General features: G+C 45.8%; 1 protein-coding gene across 2 annotated transcripts in view; it reads right to left on the reverse strand.

Annotated features, from left to right (window-relative positions):
* The window catches only part of ACKR2 (atypical chemokine receptor 2), a 56,170-nt gene that overhangs the window by 10,342 nt on the left and 26,769 nt on the right, over positions 1-19,059 (reverse strand). Inside the window, exon 1 of one of the 2 annotated variants that reach the window (XM_030812027.1) lies at positions 4,358-4,405. The exons of the other annotated variant lie outside the window; for it this stretch is intronic. Within the exon in view, the coding sequence (XP_030667887.1) occupies positions 4,358-4,395 (38 nt within the window). The 5' untranslated portion in view covers positions 4,396-4,405. Of the gene's footprint in view, positions 1-4,357; positions 4,406-19,059 lie in introns of those variants that run through there. 2 annotated transcript variants of the gene reach the window in all.

Consider the following 19,059-nt stretch of genomic DNA (forward strand, 5'->3'; position numbering starts at 1 on the left):
ACCTTCATATGCCCTGCAGTAGCCTTATAAGGCAAATTGGGAAGGGACCATCAGTCCCATTTAACCCAGGAGCAAAGCAACTTTACCAGGGTCACACAGGAAGTCACTAGCCAAGTTGCATCTGAAATCCAGGTCTTCAGACTCCAGGTACATGGTACCTTGTCCCTGGTCCCACCTCATCCTTAGCCTCTGTTCTGCCCTACCCAGCAGTTACAAAAAGGAGTCACTGAGAAAGGTGTGATTGAAGGCTGGCTGCGGTGGCTCACACTTGGAATTCCAGCACTTTGGGAGGCAAAGGTGGGTGGATCACCTGAGGTCAGGAGTTTGAGACCAGCCTGGTCAACATGGCGAAACCCCATCTCTACTAAAAATACAAAAATTAGCCAGGCATGGTAGCACACACCTGTAATCCCAGCTACTTGGGAGGCTGAGGCAAGAGAATCACTTGAACCCAGGAGGCAGAGGTTGCAGTGAGCTGAGATCACACCATTGCACTCCAGCCTGGGCAACAAGAGTGAAACTCCATCTCAAAAAAAAAAAAAAAAAAAAAAAAAAAAAAAGAAAGGTGTGATTGAGTCTTTGCTGGTTGCCCAGGATCTTACCCTCAATGGGAGATATCCAGGGCTCACCTCCCTCAGGTCTCTCAGGAAAGTCACAGTTGAGGCAACAAGAGGAAGGATATTGTGATGAGGATGCAGCCATGTTAGTTGGGCTCCTTCTATGAGTTGAACACTCACATGTAATTTTCTCATCCTATCTTCACCATAGTCCTGGGAAGCAAAGTGATTATAATCCCCACTTTCCAGATAAAGAAACAGGTGTGGATAGGTGAAGCCCAATTGTCCACAGACTCAGATTAGCAAATGGGGGGCTGAGGATTGGATGGCCCTCACAACGTGAGGTGGAAGTGATGACCCCTTCCCCCGCACACTCCCTTTCAGAATGGATCAAACTTAAATTCGAAGGTTGAGGTTCCAACAGTGGGACTTCTGGCCTCAGCAACTAGTGGCAGGAAGGTGCAAAGCCAGTGGTGTGCTGAGAGCCAGTCATATGGCATCTGGGAGGCATTAAACAAATGATCATGGAATTAACCAACCCTGCGTTCAGTGATGTTAAGTTGGTAACTTGAAACTGGGAATATTTACACCATGGCAAATGCTATAAATCAAGGCTTTCCTCTCCTCTGCCATCCTACCTCCCCTGTGCCCCCAGCCCAGAGCTGGTTGTCAAGCCTTCACCAACACTCCCCTGATCAGGCCCCCAAGAGCTTGACCAAACCCTGCTTGACTCACCGAACCCTCTTTTGTGTCTCCCACCATCTCCCCTCTTCCACCTTAAACATTAATTTCATGGCCGCCCTCCCTACAGCCAAGAAGCCTATGGACAGGGTCACGTGTAGGTCCCTCAGGTGCTGAGAGCACACCCATGCTGAGTGTACTGTTCACAGTGCAGCTGATTCAACATGCAAACTGATCAAATAAACAAGACTGAATGTGATCTCCAGAGGCCACACCAGCCTTTGAAATATGAAGCCAAGGACACCATTTGAGATCACTTCTAGTGGAAAATACTTTTGCTGGCTTCCTTTGAATGTGGAAATCATATCCTCCTTTAAAATACAATCTAGGGTAAGGGCTTTAAATGTATTAACTTATTTAATCCTCACATTTACCTGATAGAAGTAAATACTATTATTAGCCCTGTTTTAGAGCTGAGGATACTAAAACACAGGGAAGTTAGAGAACTGGCCCAAGATCACAGAGCAATTGAGTAGTAGAGCCAGGATTTGAAACCAGGTGTCCATGCTCTTAAACGCTAGGTTACAATACCACTCGAAGAAAATAGTAAGCACAGCCAGGTGCAGTGGCATGCACCTCTAGTCCCAGCTACTTGGGAGGCTGAGATTGGTGGATTCCTTGAGCCCAGGAGTTTGAGAACAGCATGGGCAACATAGCGAGACCCTGTCTCAAAAAAATAACAATAATAACAACTAGGTTATAGATCCCCTCCCCTGAGCTTTATATGTAATAATGCACTGACTTCTCACAATAACCTTATAAAATGGGCCCCATTTTACAGATGAGGAACTGAGACTCAGAGAAGGGGAGTAACGTGCCCAAGGACACACAGCAAGTATATGGCAGAACTGGAAACCAAGTTCCTGCAGCTGGCTCCAGAGCTGGAGCCCCAAATCACACACTGGGAGTTCAGCCTGTGTGCACCCCTTCCTCGGGCTTGCAGGATGAACAGCTGCCTTCTGGATGGTCTGCATGGGAAGCATATTTGGATTGTGATTTATAAAATACAATGAAGATAATAGAAACCAGCCCTGACACTTACACAGGGCTTTGTGTTTCCAGATACCTTTTTTTTATCGCAGTCATTGCTGTGTCTTCTTGGCTCCCTCGTGAAGGGGTGAACAGGTATCGCCTCTCTGGTTTCCCAGGAAATCCAGGGCCACACTGCGAGCCAGGCACAGCTGGCCAGAGGAATCAGCTGGCCTCTGATTCCAGATCACGGCACGCTCTCTCTCCTTACTTTTTTAACATGTTATTTTTTCCTGATTGCCATAATAATATATATTCAATGTAAAATGTGGAAATGCAGCGGAAAAGTAGAAAAGAGGCCAAAAAACAAAAACAAAAGTCCCCTGTGATGCTACCACTGCAAAAATAACCCACAGGAACATCTTAGTGTATCCTGTTTGTCTGTTTTCATGCCCAGAGCCATGTCTGGTACACCAGATTACACAAAGTCTGGCTGGAAGGGAGTGGCCTTGTCCATTCCTCAGCAGGGCAGGAGTCCCCTTGCAGCTTCCAGCTAGACATAGCTGTCTCCTGCTTCTGAGATATGTGAGGCCTGCCTGCGCCCCACGCTCCCTGGGACCCCACATCACTCAATGTTTCCTGGCCTGGTCAGGAGATAGAGATGTTTGTGACATGTATAAAATCACAAAAGTAACCCTCCTCCCAAAGCTTATTTCAGCTAACAAAAAGTAAGCACTTTTAGAGCCTGACCCTTCAAGGAGCTGCTGCTGCAGAAGGTGAGACTTTCATGTCTTTCCCAGAATGTTTTTTGATGTTTTGTTTTTTGCCTCTCTCCTTGTTGCCTGAAATGTTCCCATGAGAACTCCTCGCGTGTGTATTTCAGCATGAAAATGAAACCCCACTATCCCCAGGAAGGGCAGGACACTCAGCATGGTAGAATAGACAGAATAGGCAGGGTAGAACAGACAGAATACAGCTTAACTCTCTTCTTAATGGCTGTGCAACTCCGAGCTCATTATTTAACCTCTCTGAGCCTTAGCTTTCTCACCTATAATCTGCCTCCCTTGCAGGGTTATTATGGTAAACTAAGGGCCTGGCGTATACTATTGGTTCTCTTCCAGCCCCTAAAATGAATAAACTTGCTGATTAAATGACACTTGATTCAGGCTGGGATGCATGGGAGGAGATCCAGGGACTATTTGAATGTGGAACTGCTTTGGGCAGAAGGAAGGGGGCCAAGAATTTGGGAAAGGAGCAGGATAGGGAGAGGGTAGACATGTGTAAAAGAAGAGACCACAGAGCTGTGAAACTTTGGCCCTGGGAGAGAGGCCCTTAAAGACCATCTCATTTGCCCCATTATCTTACAGCTGGGAACACTGAGGCCCAGAGATGGAAAGGAATGCCTGAGCTCCCCCAGCCAGGTTGGAAAACCAACTCTTAGGGGTTTTCAGAATCTGCAAAGCAGATTCTCAGAGCCAAAGTCAAGGAAGGGAAAGAGGTCAGAAGACCCATCACTCTCCAGGTGCTGGAAGCAATTGCTCCAACAGCTGCCCTGGAGAGAAAGCTCTGCACTGACTTAGCACCTCCCTCTTCCCAGCACCTGTGCCCACTCCCCAAACCACTGGGTTCAGTCTCTCCCTGTGTCCCCTGGGCAGTCCCACCCCCACCCTGCACCCCGAGTGTGGCTATAACCTACCGGAGCCAGAATGCCTTGCTTGGGAATGTCCACCACAAGCCTGGGAGGAGAGCAGCAGCGCCCAGGTGCCTCTTAGGGAAGTGCAGACAGAGTGTAATTGCTTTCCATGTGCTCATCCCCTCCCTGGACAGCAGCCTATGTATATCCTGCTTTCAACTGGAAAAAAAAATCCCTTTGCCCTTGCCCCAGCACTCATCTCAGCTGCATAGCCATGAGCTATTTCTCTCATTGATAAGAGTCAAGCTCAGATGACTCCCACCCCATAAAAGAGCATCCCTCAAAGATAGTGTTTGGAAAGCATGTATCCCCTCTCTGGAATGATTCCCTAGTAGCTGGGTCAAGTCCACTAACAGCCCATCCCAGATGTCCAGGCCTTTGTTTACCCTGTGCCTACCTGAAGGGCCTTCCCAACATCATCTTCAGCTTCTTCATCCGAGATACCTTCTCAGCAAGATCTCAGTCCCATTCTGCCCCAATTCTAAACTCCACCCAATCTCTTTTTCTGGCCATAACTCCCACTGAGCAGGGCTGTGTCTGCTACACCCACTGTGTCACCAATAGTTTCATCTCCCAGACTTTCCAAATCATCTTCCCTCTTTCTTTCCCTTCTCCCCGATTCCCCTTCGTGGCATCTCTGTATGATTAGCTGCCTGTTTAACTATCTGTTCCCCTGCTGGTCAGGAGCTCTCAGGGGAAGGACCATATCTGACCCATCACCCAGAGTCCAGAGACAGGCAAGAGCAGAGACTGAATGAATGAATGACTGTGGATATATGATGCATTGCCTGCCACATGCTTAGCAGTGTGAGGGTCTGCCTTCCCAGCACAGCACCTGTGGTCCAGGATCAGTATCTCAGCCACCCTCACCTCCAGTTCCACTGCCCCCTTGACACACAGCAAGTGCTTGGTGAATGCCTGTTGTCTCCACCTGGACTAAGCAATAATAGAGTAGTAATGTCAGGTGGTAAAGGCATGGCATTGGAGTCACACACAGCTGGGCTTGGACCTGGCTCTGCATTTACTGGCTGTGTGACCTAGAGATGGTGGCTTCGCCTCTCTGGGCCTCGGTTTTTGCATCTTTACTGGGGGTACGGATAGTCCCTCAGACAGGCGTCAGAGAACGGAATGTCCCAAGAAGATGGATATGGCCTTAGACATTTGCCTTTCTCTGGGGTCCACAGGCTACCAAGAATGGACATTAAGACTATGATGGGTTTTTACTCAGGCAGAGGGAAGCAGGGGACCTTTCAAGTGGGGCCTCCAGGTTTCTCTAGGCCAAACACTAGTTTCCAACAGAGAAACCGAAGGAGCTGCCCAACAAGAGCCACAGGGTCCTGGGTCCCTCCCACAAAACAGCTAAGTTCTAGGACCTGGGCTCCTTTTTTATTCTCCCTCACCTCCCCACTTTTGTACATCCTTATTTTAAAATAATTTTTAGACTTGCAAAATAAAGCACGAGATTCCTAGATACCTGTCTGCCAGCTTCCCCTAATATTAACATCAGTTAAATTGAGTTTAGCCTAAGGCTAAACATATATTTTTATATACTTTTAATATATAAAACACATATTTTATCATTTAATATATAAAACTTACATATTTTTAATTTGGCCTAAAGATTTCTCCACACATAATGAACTATAACCAAACTGAATGTATAAACAGGCTATAACCTATTCTTGTGCCAATTACAGAGTTTCAGCCAATCAAATGTGGCCAACCATTCAAATGGTGTTCAAATAAGGCAAACGCCAAGCTGTAACCAATCCAGCTGTTTGTCCCTCATTTCCATTTTCTGTCCATCAGTCTTCTTCCACATGCAGCAGCACCCAAGTTTCTCTGAACCTAATCTAGTTTGGGAGGCTGCCCGATTCTCAAATTGTTCTTTGCTCAATTAAACTCAATTAAACTCTGTTTACTTTGCCTAAGGCTTTACTTTTTTTTTTTTTTTTTAAGACAGAGTCTCACCCTGTTGCCCAGGCTGGAGTGCAATGGTGTGAGCTCAGCCTCAGCTCACTGCAACCTGTGCCTCCCAGGTTCAAGCAACTCTCCTACCTCAGCCCAGTAGCTGGGATTACAGGTGCTCACCACCATGCCCAGCTAATCTTTGTATTTTTAATAGAGGCAAGGTTTCACCATGCTGGTCAAACTGGTCTCCCATTCCAGAGCTCAAGTGATCTGCCTGCCTCAGCCTCCCAAAGTGCTGGGATTCTAGGCGTGAGCCACAGCAGCCGGCCTCTAAGGTTTTACTTTTAACACATCTACATAATCACAGTACAAACTAATAATCTAAACAAGGAAATTAACATTGACACGATACTACACACCTTATTCAAATTTCAACAGTTGTCCCACTAGTGTCCTTTCTCTGGCCCAGGATCTAAACCGGAATGCACTTGGTTCTTATGTCTCCTTTGTCTCTTCATTCTGGGGCAGTTCCTCAGTCTTGCTTTGTCTTTCATGACCTTGACAGTTTTGAAGAGTACTGGCCAGTTCATTTGTAGAATGTCCCTAAATTTTAGTGTGGTGTTTCTTCAGGATTAGACTGAGGTTGTGTATTTTGGGCAGGAACAACACAGAAGTGATCTTATGTCCTCAGTATACATATCAGAGGTACATAATTTCAAGATGTCTCTTTCCTGGTGATGTTAACTTTGATCACTTGAAAAATGTGGTATCTAACAAGTTTTTCCACTGTGAAATTACTATTTACCTTTTGTAATTAATAAGTATCTTGCTACTTTGAGACTATGCAAATATCCTATTTCTCATCATGCTTTTGTCCACTAATTTTTGCATCCATTTATACTTTCCAACAATAATTATTACTGTGATTTTTTCCAAATGGTGATATTCTATTTCCATCATTCTTTCTACATGTATTAATTAGAATTCTATTATAAGAAAGAGCTGGGCCTGGCACAGTGTCTCTTGCCTGTAATCCCAGCAGTTTGGGAGGCCATGGCAGGTAGATGGCTTGAGTCTCCAAGTTCGAGACTAGCCTGGGCAACATGGCAAAACCTCATCTCTGCAAAAAATACAAAAATTAGCCAGGCGTGGTGGCATGCACCTGTAGTCTTAGCTACTTGGGAGGCTGAGTTGAAAGGATTGTTTGAGCCCAGGAGGTGGAGGCTGCAGTGAGACAAGATTGTGCCATGCACTCCAGCATGGGCAACAGAGGGAGACCCCATCTCAAAAAAAAAAAAATTTTTTTTTTTTAAAAAGAGTTAGCCTTTCTTCTTAAGTATTTATATTAGTATGAACTCATGGGCATTTATTTTATCCTATTACTCCCATTATTTATTTTGCTGTTCAAATTGTCTCATCCTCTTTTAAAATATTTCAACCCATCTGTTTCCTGTTAAGCTGCTTTTCCTAATGAGATGTGGCCCACGGCTAAGTCACTCCCTCAGTGTCACTCCCCAGCCACAGCATGTCAGACACTCCCCGGTATGCAGGGCAGGTGGTTGGGAGACCTCTGAGCCTTTGTGTGAGCAACTAGGTTTCCCGTTTCCCTGAAACTCACTGAGGCATCTTCCCAACAAGGGCTGGGCTTTTTCCTGGAATGGGCAGGTTGCAGTTGGAGGAGTCAGTCCTAACTCCACAGGCAAAGAGTTCCAGGAAGGGCTGAGCCTGGCCAGGTAGCCCCAGATCCCCCACCCCCACCCCTGCCCTCCATCAGGCATCCTCCCTCCAGCACCACCAAGCTCATGCTCTGATTGCCCCTTCTTGAGTCTGCCAGCTCTTGACAGCCTGGTTTTTGATGGGAGAGCCCTGGGTTGGCCCTGCCTCATCCTCTGTCTCACTGTTTCTTTCTTTTATTTCTCTGTCTTCCTTGGGCAAAATTCACCCCATTCTAGTTTAACTTATGAGGAAGTCAGTCCAGTCCTTCTCTAGGGCCTTAAAACTCTGAATTCCTAGGCTACAAACTTGCCCTCCAATTTAGAAGCCTGGTTAGAGCCCACATTTACTCACTTTTATTTGCTGTTATGCCAGAACCTCAGATCTTCCTAACATGCTCCACTGACGGCACAAAAGGAAGGAAATGATGCTCCTCTCACCTCTTCCACTTCCTCTTTCTGTGCTGTCCCCAGCCTGGCCCCCTCTGGCCACTCAGACTGTGTTATCTCCTCTTTTGTACATCTGCCCAAGGCACCCTTCAGCTAAGGGGCTGTGTATAATCCTTTTCCCAACTGCCAGTCCCTTGCCTTGCTACAAATGCATTTGTTTGAAATCAATATATGTATTCATTTATCAAAATATCTTCACTTACATATTTACTACAAGTTAGAATTACAGAGTGGTTCTCCAGACATCTGCTTTGTGGGTTAGGCCAGGCTGAAGTTATCACATCCACTTTGCAGACAGGGTTGCCAAGACTCAGAAACCCCATCACTTGCCCAGAAACACAGGTGATAGCAGTCACATGGACTTTCTGACTCCTACTCCCGTGCTCTTTTGCTCATTGTCTTTGTGAATATTCTGTGTAATTATTTGCTCCTTTTTGCTCCCCAGCCCCTCCACCTCAGATCTGGTTAGTGATTCCAGGACAGAATTATTTCTTGCTCATCTGAATATCGCCCACTGCATAGCCCAGCCAGCACTGGACACACAGTAGACACTCAGTAAATGTTTGTTGGGTGAATGCAGGCTTTGATGCAGAAAGCCTTCCTAGAATTACTTGCTCTTACCTAACAGTTGTCTCACTGCTTCTTATACAAAGACTCCACCACCTGAGCCTTTCTGGGACTCAGTTTCCCTGTCTGTAAACTGACTATAGAGCAAGCTTATCCAACCAACAGGCCGCATGCAGCCCAGGACAGCTTTGAATGCAGCCCAACACAAATTCTTAAAATTTCTTATAACATTATTAGTTCAGCCCAAGGTCAGGGACAAAAATAGCAGCAGCTGAGTGCACCCTCGGGCTCCAGGCAAAGAAGATCAATACTGTAAGGCTTGGAAGTTGGTGTTTGCAGCTGACCCTGGAAGTGGGTAAGTGTCATGGACAGGCTGAGCTGCCAGCTTTCTGGAGCCTGTTTCATTTCTTGGGAACTATTTTCTTTTAAATATGTTCAGGGTCTCTGGAAACTGAGAAAGGTGACAGCTAATCAACAGTTGAGAACTGGAGACCTTGCCTGACCACCCCTTCACTTTCTCACCCTATCTATCCATCCAGGAAGCCCTTCCTGAGTGCCTGTCCTGGATTTCATTCCAGACAGGGCACTGGGGGCCGAACAATAATGCTGATGCTTACATGGCACTTGGGCTGGACGGGACACTGTTTCAAGTGCATTACATACATTAATTTGTCTAATCCTCCCTTCAAACCCATGTTATAATGAGGAAAATCAGGCACAGAGAGTTAGGTAACTTTTCCAAATTGCAGCACTGGGATTTGGACCAGAATACCTCCACCCCCACCCTCAGCTGCCACCCAGTTAGTTTACAGGATTTTCCCTTCTGAATCAGATGTTTTCCCCTCTCCCCAGATACATTTTGTAGTTTTATGATGTTGTTTTTCTCTTTTCTTTTCTTTTCTTTTTTTTGAGATGGGGTCTTGCTCTGTCGCCCAGGCTGGAGTGCAGTGGCATGATCTCAGCTCACTGCAGCCTCCACCTGCCAGGTTCAAGTGATTCTCATGCCTCAGCCTCCCGAGTAGCTGGGATGACAGGCATGTGCCACCATACCTGACCAATTTCTTTTTATGGTTAAGGGTGGGGCCAGGGGTTCCCTAGGGGTTAAGGCAGAATTACGTTTTTAAAAATGTCAATTGGAGGCTAAGGTGGGTGGATCACCTGACGTCAGGAGTTCAAGACCAGCTTGGCTAACATGGTGAAACCCCGTCTCCACCAAAAATACAAAAAAATTAGCCAGGTATGGTCCCATGCACCTGTAGTTCCAGCTGTTCAGGAGGCTGAGGCACAAGAATTGCCTGAGCCCAGGAGGTGGAGGTTACAGTGCGCCGAGATCACACCACTGCACCAACCTAGGTGACAGAATGAGAGTCTATCTCAACCAATCAATCAATAAAGTGTTAATTGGTGTTTTCCCACCATTCACTTTTCTTCCACTCAAACAGTGAGACTCAGGAAGGGTCTTTGAATTTTTTCTTGGTCTTTGAGTACAGGAGTTTGAGGAAATTAAGGTTCTCTTTCTATTCTACACCAAATTAAAAAAGCATTCCCCAGGCTGAGAAGGTAAGAGGCAGCAGGGAAGCAGGTCAGTCTAAACATTAGAGGAACACTGTGCCCTGTCTTATGGCTACAGTCCTGGTGTTTGTGGGACCTAGGGGGCACAGGGACATGGCACATGGGGAGTCCAAGGTGAACAGGGCCACAGGTAGCCCCATCCCATGCCCTAGCCTGAAGCAATCAAATGAAGTCTTCAATGGGCTGCCAGGCCTGAAGGTGCTAGTGGACTACCCTGAGTGTGGACACATAGGCTGGTGTCCAACAGGAAGGCAGGATGCTGATGTCTAAGTGGAGGCCCGTGTGGACAGGTGCCACCAAGAACCAGGTGGCACCATGCTCCCCTGCACCTGGGCAGTAACCAGTTTCCTGGAACTGATGTAATTCTGGGCGAGTGGTGACCCTCACAATGACTGCAATTTAGTTTCCATATCCTGTAGAGTGGGGGTCTCAAAATAGAAAATAGCTTGTTCTAGAAAAATACAATCATATTTTCTCATCTACATGAGTCTGTGGCCAGAGGTGCTCACTGAAGTCACCTTCGGAATCCTCTGGCAGAGCTCCTGTAGGAGGCACCATTGGCAGCCCTTGTCTACCAGAGCTCCCACCTGCTGGGCACATGCTGGCTGACTTCCAGCTGTGAGTACCCACACTGCTCTGTCTGTGGCCTTGCTCTGGCTAACAAAGCCTGTCATGCCCCTGCCCACCAGTGCAGCATGCCAGAAATTCCAGGACATAATGTTCCCTGCCCCCCGCCAAGAACCCTCAACCAATGACTGAGGTCAGTTGGTGCCTAAATACCCCACCTCCCTTGCCCTTGGGTGGAATACCTCCAAGGTGTGTGCGCCGCACTGTCTCCCGGAGTTTCTCCCAGGGGATTAAGTCCAACCACCCACAGGGGAAGCTGGTTTGCTAACACACTCTTCACTGGCTGCCTTCCTTCCTCTGCCTCACCTCCCCACTCTCCTGCCCATGTCTCCAACTTCCAGATAAACTATTAGTGGGACCATATGACATTGCCAATATTTGAGCTTTTTGACTTATAAAAATCGCAATTTCATATAGTTCAACCTAAAATTTACACTCAAATCTTTGTCTCAGAGTCTGCTCCAGGGCTATTTCCCCTCCAATGCTTATCTACCTGCTTTATCCAAAGGCTGTCCGCTAGGCCTCCTCCTGTCCCACAGCACAGCAGGTTCCCGGAGAGGTAGAGGTGGGACAACAGGGAGGCAGCTCCAGGAATGAGCACGTGCCCCACCCACATCACATATCAGAGTGGGAAGTGTGGCTACAAAATGAGGAAGTCATGAAAGATACGGAAATGTTCTAACTGGAAAAGTGATGGAATGTTTGGAAGCAGAAGCTCTGGGTGTGGGCTTGGAATCTGGAAAACGGAACATGGGTTCATGGTCTGTTTGGCCTGATCCCAGTCCTCTCTCCTAAAGAACTCAATTCCCTCTAAATGGAGAGTTCTGGGCATATAAATAGGCTCAGGAACACTTTGGCTAAATCAGAACACCAGGCATAAACACAGCACTTTAACATCTCAGTTAGCCACCCAGCAAAATTAACCTGTTTCTGTGGCTCAGAGTATGGAGACCACCCTGCTAGACAGCAGGGGAGGAGGAGAATTTGGATGAGAATCCAGGCCTGTTTCCAACTAAGCAGTTATTTTTGTCTGTATCCCACAATACAAAATGCATTTTACCAGGCAGTCTATTGTACACATATACACACCTGAAAAAAAAAGTTTCACAAAATAATATTACCCAACTACCAATGCAAAGGATAGTTTCTATTCCTTTCTGTTTCATAGTTTTTAAAAGCTGAACATGAGCTGGGTATGGTGGCTCATGCCTGTAATCCCAGCACTTTCGGAGGCTGGGCGGGGTGGGGGGGGTGGATCACTTGAGGTCAGGAGTTCGAGACCAGCTTGGCCAACATGGTGAAATCCTGTCTCTACTAAAAATACAAAAATTAGCTGGGCATGCTGGTGGGCACCTGTAATCCCAGCTACTCTCGGGAGGCAGGAGAATCGCTTGAGCCCAGGAGGCAGAGGTTGCAGTGAGCCATGATTGTGCCACTGCACTCCAGCCTGGGCAACAGAGAGAGACAGACTCCATCTCAAAAAATAATAAATAAATAAATAAATAAATAATAAATAAATAAATAAAAAGCTAGACATGGCTCATTAACTGATTTCTTTTTTTTGGAGACAGAGTCTTACTCTGTCACCCAGGCTGGAGGGCAATGGTGCAATCTCAGTTCACTGCAACCTCCACTTCCCAGGTTTGAGCAATTCCCATGCCTCAGCCTCCCGAGTAGCTGGGATTACGGGTGCGCGCCACCACACCTGGCTAACTTTTGTATTTTTAGTAGAGATGGAGTCTCACCATGTTGGCCAAGCCAGTCTCAAACTCCTGATCTCAAATGATCCACCTGCCTCGACCTCCAAAAGTGTTGGGATTACCGGTGTGAGCCACCATGTAATTAACTGATTTCATAACCTGCTTCTGGGTGGTGACCTTCAATTTCAAATATTGCCCTTGAGTGTATTCAGAAATGAATTGGGTATGGACAGAATTTCTGGGCTTTTCCCAAACACTGTGCATTTGCTGTCAGCCTCTGTCCCATTCAGGGGTTCAGGAATTGCTGGACTGAGCCAGAGGAACTTTGAAAAATTCATAAGGTGAAGAAGGTTCCTATCTCCTAAACCAGTGATTAAAATGAGGCATTGCTGCCACCTTCATATTTTTTGCCACATCCCTCTACCACCTATACCATGTATTATTGTATGAATATATCTTCTCTAAATCAACTCACCACTCTTTAAAACTTACTCACTCTAATCCTGTTTTATGGAATATTATCAGTAAAATCACACATTTGATGTTATTTCCCAAGGCAAACAAATAAAAACATAACTAGAAAAATAAAACATGCTTGTCCATTCCACTTTAACTCATCAAACCCATGAGTCTCCCTGCCCAGTTCCTTTCACAAGAAAACCATCCTGTCTCTGCACAGTTTATGCTGTTTCTAATGCCCAGAAAGGCCTCAACCTCTGTCTACCTCTCCAATGACAATCAGCGCCAACACTGTGGCCGACAACACCTAAACTCATCTAATCTTCACACCAACCCTATGAAGCGTTAGGGTCATTTCCATTTTACAAATGAGGAACTGAGGCACAGAGAGATCAGGGAGACTTGCCCCAAATCCCAAAGCTAGGAAATGATGGAGCCAGGTTTTGAATCCAGGCTGATGAGAGAGCCTGTGTGCCTAACTACTAGGTGTTCCTGGCCCCTTCTAAAGCTGCCCATCCCAGTCTCAACCCTAGTATCATCCCTTAGAGGACACCTTCCTGGACTACCCAGCCCATTGGATTACTCTTCGTATGTTCCCAAAGCACTCACTTCTTGCCGGTTTAACCCATCTGGAGGTAAATCATAACCTATAGAGACATTGCCTCTACTAGGCTGGGGGCTTCTTGAAGGCAAGGCTGCATCTTACTCCTGTGTGTATTTCTGGGTCCAACAGCCCATCTGAGGCCTTTCGTGTCTGCTGAACACTGTGATCTTGCCTTGTTGTTTAACAAACACTTAGCACTCTTTGCTAGCTGTCAGCTCACAGGCGGGTTTCCAGCAAAGCCCTGGGAATAGTCAGGGGCAAAGGGAGATGAGTCAGAGGCAACAATTAAAGGATTCCTAATCTGAGGTCCATGGATCCCCAAAGGACCCATAACTGGTATGCAAAAGATCTGAGCTTACATGAGAATAAGATTGCATCCTTATTTTCACTAACCGCTGACGGAAATTCAGTATTTCCTTTCATTGGAATGTCACCCATGACTTTGTCACCAGTAAAATCCCTGATAGTTTCATTTCACATTACCATCAGAACAAACTTCTAAAAATATTTACACTCATTACTTTCTGGAAATTCAGACCCACTGCTAGATCTTGTATTTAAGGCATTAATAAAGATACACATAAATAGCACACACTATACTACAATTTTTTTAAAACTTGGTAACTATTTCAATGGGATTGACATTCTTAGAAACTTCAGTAGAATTTGATAATCATATGTGTTTTATTTTATGCATTTTAAAACATGATTCTGAGAGAGGCCCCATAGGCTTCAACAGACTGCTGGGGGTAGGGGTGGGGGCACAAAAAAGGTTAAGACACTCGGCCGGGCTCCTTGACTCACACCTGTAATCCCAGCACTTTGGGAGGCCGAGGTGGGCAGATTGCCTGAGGTCAGGAGTTCGAGACCAGTCTGGCCAACATGACGAAACCCCGTCTCTACTAAAAATACAAAAAAATTAGCCAGACGTGGTGGCATGTGCCTGTAATCCCAGCTACATGGGAGGCTGAGGCAGGGGAATTGCTTGAACCAGAGAGGTGGAGGTTGCAGTGAGCCGAGACTGCGCCATTGCACTCCAGCCTGGGCGACAGAGCGAGACTCCGTCTCAACAAAAAACAAAACAAAACAAAACAAAAGGTTAAGACACTCTACATAGGGTATCATAATTTAGAAATGGGTTTTGGACCCAGATGTACTGGAATTCAAACGTTAGTTTTGCCACTTACAAGTCAAGTTACCCGGGCCTCAGTTCCCTCACCTGGAAAATGGGGATTACTACCTACTTTATGAGATTAGCATTTAGCACCTGAGTAAAGCTGATTTCCTAATCCAGCTGGACTTCCTGGTGAGGCAAACAATGCCTGGGGATGGTGGAGCCCTCAGCTGGGATAGGGTCCACCTTTCTCTCTGCTTCCTATCCCTCCCACCAGAGAAGTCATTTGTCTCCCTCAGCCTGGCGAACACAGCTCTCTGTAGCAGGACAGAAAGGCTGGCCTCAGACTCTTCTTGGATACTCTATTTCATTTCTTTTTTTTTTTTTTTTTTAGACGGAGTCTCGCTCTGTCGCCCAGGCTGGAGTGCAGTGGCGCGATCTCAGCTCACAGCAAGCTCCGCCTCCCGGGTTCACGCCATTCTCCTGCCTCAGCCTCCCGAGTAGCTGCGGCTACAGGCGCCCGCTACCACGCCCGGCTAATTTTTTTTGTATTTTTAGTAGAGACGGGGTTTCACCATGTTGGCCAGGATGGTCTCGATCTCTTGACCTCGTGATCCACCTGCCTCGGCTTCCCAAAGTGCTGGGATTACAGGCGTGAGCCACCGTGCCCGGCCTACTCTATTTCATTTCTGAGCCCAGGATCTGCACCCACACCCAAAATTAGCTGCGACTATCAGAGACTCCCAAGACAGACTAGTCATCTTGCTATTGTGTTTTAAGCCTTTACATGCACTTCTACATTTGTCCACTGGGTGGGACTGGTTCACATTCTAAATACCGCAGCCCAATAGGGCAGAGTCAGAACTTCACTCAGAGAGCTGGAGCATCCGATCATCCTCTCCTGCCTCTCCCATCTCACTCAGATTTATTTTTATCTTTTCAAATACAGCTGATGTACCAAAAAGTTCTCACTTTGTGTGCCTTTCCAGTAACCTACCACCCTAAGTATGGTAGTAACTCTCCTGACTTCTAACATTATGAGTTAGCTTCTAAAAATGCTAACCGGTCATATAGAATATATTCTTTTGTGTTGGTTTCATTTGTTCAGCATTATGTTTGCGAGATGACGTGCAGTTGCAGTTCATTCATTCTCATTGCTTCAAAGGCTCCACTGGGCAAATATGCAAAAAATGTATTTGTATCCTCATCTATTGCCTTGGCATTTGAGTAGTTTCCAATTTGGGGTTTGCTTTGCTGCTGCACTGTTGATGGGAGTTATCAGCCCTTCAAACCACCCAAGATTGATTCGGAGCTCCAGACTGATGATGCTACACACTCATCAGGAGGATTTGAAGAGTTGCTACTCACGTAATGAGGCTTTCTGGGGACAGCAGGGCCCATACTCAAGTAAAAGAAGGGGCACGTGGCTCTGGTTTTTATAGTGGCTGGGCAGAGGGCAGGCGCTTCCAGGATGAAGGATCCCTCTCCCACAGGCTGGAGTTTGTGTGGTTTGAACTGCCCGCCTGCACCAAGGAAGGGAGCACCATGAGCTACCTGTAGGCATGTCCAGGTGTGGAGAAAATGAGAAAGGGGAGTGATGGGGCTTGAAAGCTGTCATAGTAAAACATCAAAAATTGAGTCAGACTCTTTATTCCAGAGTTATTACAAATGTGCTGCTATGAGCATTCTTATTCAAGCCTTTTCTGCTGGGTATGTTTCGAGGACATTTGACTTTGGTAAATACTGCCAAACAGTTTTTCAAAGTGTTTGCATCAAATTACATTCCCTCTAGCAACATTTACAGATGTACCACAGTTTAATCCATTCTGTAGCTGAGGGACGTTTGGTTTGTCTCCAGTTTTTTTGTAATCAACAAATAAATCTGCCACAAACATTCACGTGCAGATCTTTGTGTGAACATAGGTTTTCATTTCACTTGGGTAAATACTTAGGAATAGAGTGACTATGTTGAATGGAAAGCATATACTTAACTGTGTAAGAAACCAGTCAAACTGTTTTTCGAAAAGTGACTATACCATTTTTGCATTTCCACCCACAAAATATGAGAGTTACAATTGTTTCACATTCTCCTAAGTTCTTCGTATGGTCAGTCTTTTTACTTTTAGCCATTCTAATGAATGTGAAGTGGTATTTCATTGTGGTTTCAGTTTGCATTTCCTTGTGAACTAATGACATTGAACGTATTTTCATATGCTTCCTTGATATCCCTATACCTTCTTCAATGAAAGTGTTTTTTCACACATTTTGCCCATTTTTTACAAAATTGGGCTGTGTGTTTTCTTACTGTTGAGTTCAGAGGATTATTTCCATATCCCTTATAAAAAGTCTTTTATCAGATATATGATTTGCAAATATTTTCTCCTAGTCTGTGTCTTGTGTTTTATTCTCTTAGTGTCTTTTGAAGGCACATGTTCTTAATTTTGGTGAAGTCCAAGTAACTGATTTTTTCTTTTATGGATTATGCTTTTGGTGTCTTAACTAAGAAACCTTTGCTTACCCTAATGTCATAAAGATTTTTTTCTATTATGTTTTCTCCTAGAAATTTTATAATTTAGGTTTTACGTTTAGGGCTATGATTGATGAGTCTGTATTAGCAAAGTTTGGAAGGCTATTTGAAAGAGGTTTCTGATAATATAAATTTATGTAACTTCAGTGTCCAGTAAACACTGAAAATATACAAAGAGGGTCATATTTCTGTACATAAAGTCAAATGTTAAGGACTTCTGCTAATTCAGAGTTTAACTTTCAAAATAAAGGCATGGAACTCCAGGGAGATGGGGGCTGATTTCCTCTTTGTATACTCCCTTTTATAGATGTATTGCCTACAGTCTATATTAAATAGTGTGACAGTTAATTTTAGATGTCAACTTGACTGAGTTAAGGAATACCTAGAAACGTCATAAAGCATTATTGTGGGGTGTGTTTGTGAAAGTGTTTCCGGAGGTGATCAGCATGAGAGTATGAGTGGACTAATGTGAGCGGGCACCACCCAATCTGCCAGGTACCTGGAGATAACAAAAACAGAGAAAAGGTGATCTGCGTCCATCTATCTGCTGGAGGTGGAATACACTCTTAGTCTCCCGTCAGAACTGCAGGCTCCCAGCTGGTCACAGTGGCTCATGCCTGTAATCCCAACATTTTGGGAGGTTGAGAAGAAAGGACTTCTTAAACCCAGGAGTTTGAGACCAGCCTGGGCAACACAGTGAGACCCCGTCTCTAAATATATATATATTCAAAAATTAGTCGGGCATGGTGGCATGCACCTGTAGTCCCAGCTACTCCGGAGGTTGAGGTGGGAGGATCACTTGAGCCTGTGAGGATGAAGCTGCAGTAAGCTGAGATTGCACCACTACACTCCAGCCTGGGCAACAGAGTGAGACCCAATCTTCCAAAAAAAGAACTCCAGGCTCCCCAGCCCCTGGACTCCAGGACTTAATACCAGTGGCCCCCCTGGTCCTCAGGCCTTTGGCCTTAGACTGACAGTGACACCATCAGTTTCCCTGGTTCTCAGGCCTTCGGGGCTTGGATAGAGCCATGTTTCCAGCATCCTAGGGTCTTGCACATTATGTCCCAAGGGTGAAATAAATGCAATCAGATAACTTTAAGAATGATACCAAACCCTGTGTTACGCCAATGATTGAGTTGTCATAGACAACCACTGCAAAAGACATTTGAAAGAGAAACACAGTGATCGGAGGTGGAGAAGAAGGACCTTCCTGGTAGGCACCAGTAAACTATGACAGTAAGCAAGATGATGACTTAAGAGTCCTGCAGTCAGTATTAGCCCAGCCCACTTCACACAGTAGTCCTGAGGTTATTTATCTGGCATCTCCACACAGTCCTAGGAAACTTCTCTGTAGTCTTCACTCAGTCCATCTTGAATGCCACACAGTAACTCCCTTTCCTTTCTCGGCTAAAACTGCCACAGGGCTTTGGCAGACTCTGAATTGTATTCAAGTTCACCTTGTGCACTGCTGGTTGTGCACCTTGTGGCTTGTCACCCTCGTATCCTCAAGAATGGTCTGGAGCCCCACAGAGTCATGACAATGGTCAACAGAACGCCACAGGGCCCTTTCCATCTGGGTTGTTTCTCGGGATTTCTTTTAATAGACCCTGGTATACTGCTGGAATAGAGGTGCTGTATGGAGTCTAGGGTGGTCTGGGCTGCAAAGGAACACAGAACCTAAGTGAGGACTTGATAATAAGAAAGCAACAGACAAGTAAGAAACCTCTTGGGGTTGGAATGCCAGCTAGATAACCATGTTGATATGGCCTGAGTCCCAGGATCTGGTGGATTGTGGAATTGCAGCTCTAGGGTTCATCTTGATCTTTGGAAGAGATTCAGGGCACTTAAAGCCTTAT

Source organism: Nomascus leucogenys, chromosome 4, assembly GCF_006542625.1.
Source record: "Nomascus leucogenys isolate Asia chromosome 4, Asia_NLE_v1, whole genome shotgun sequence".
Taxonomy (NCBI): Eukaryota; Metazoa; Chordata; class Mammalia; order Primates; family Hylobatidae; genus Nomascus; species Nomascus leucogenys.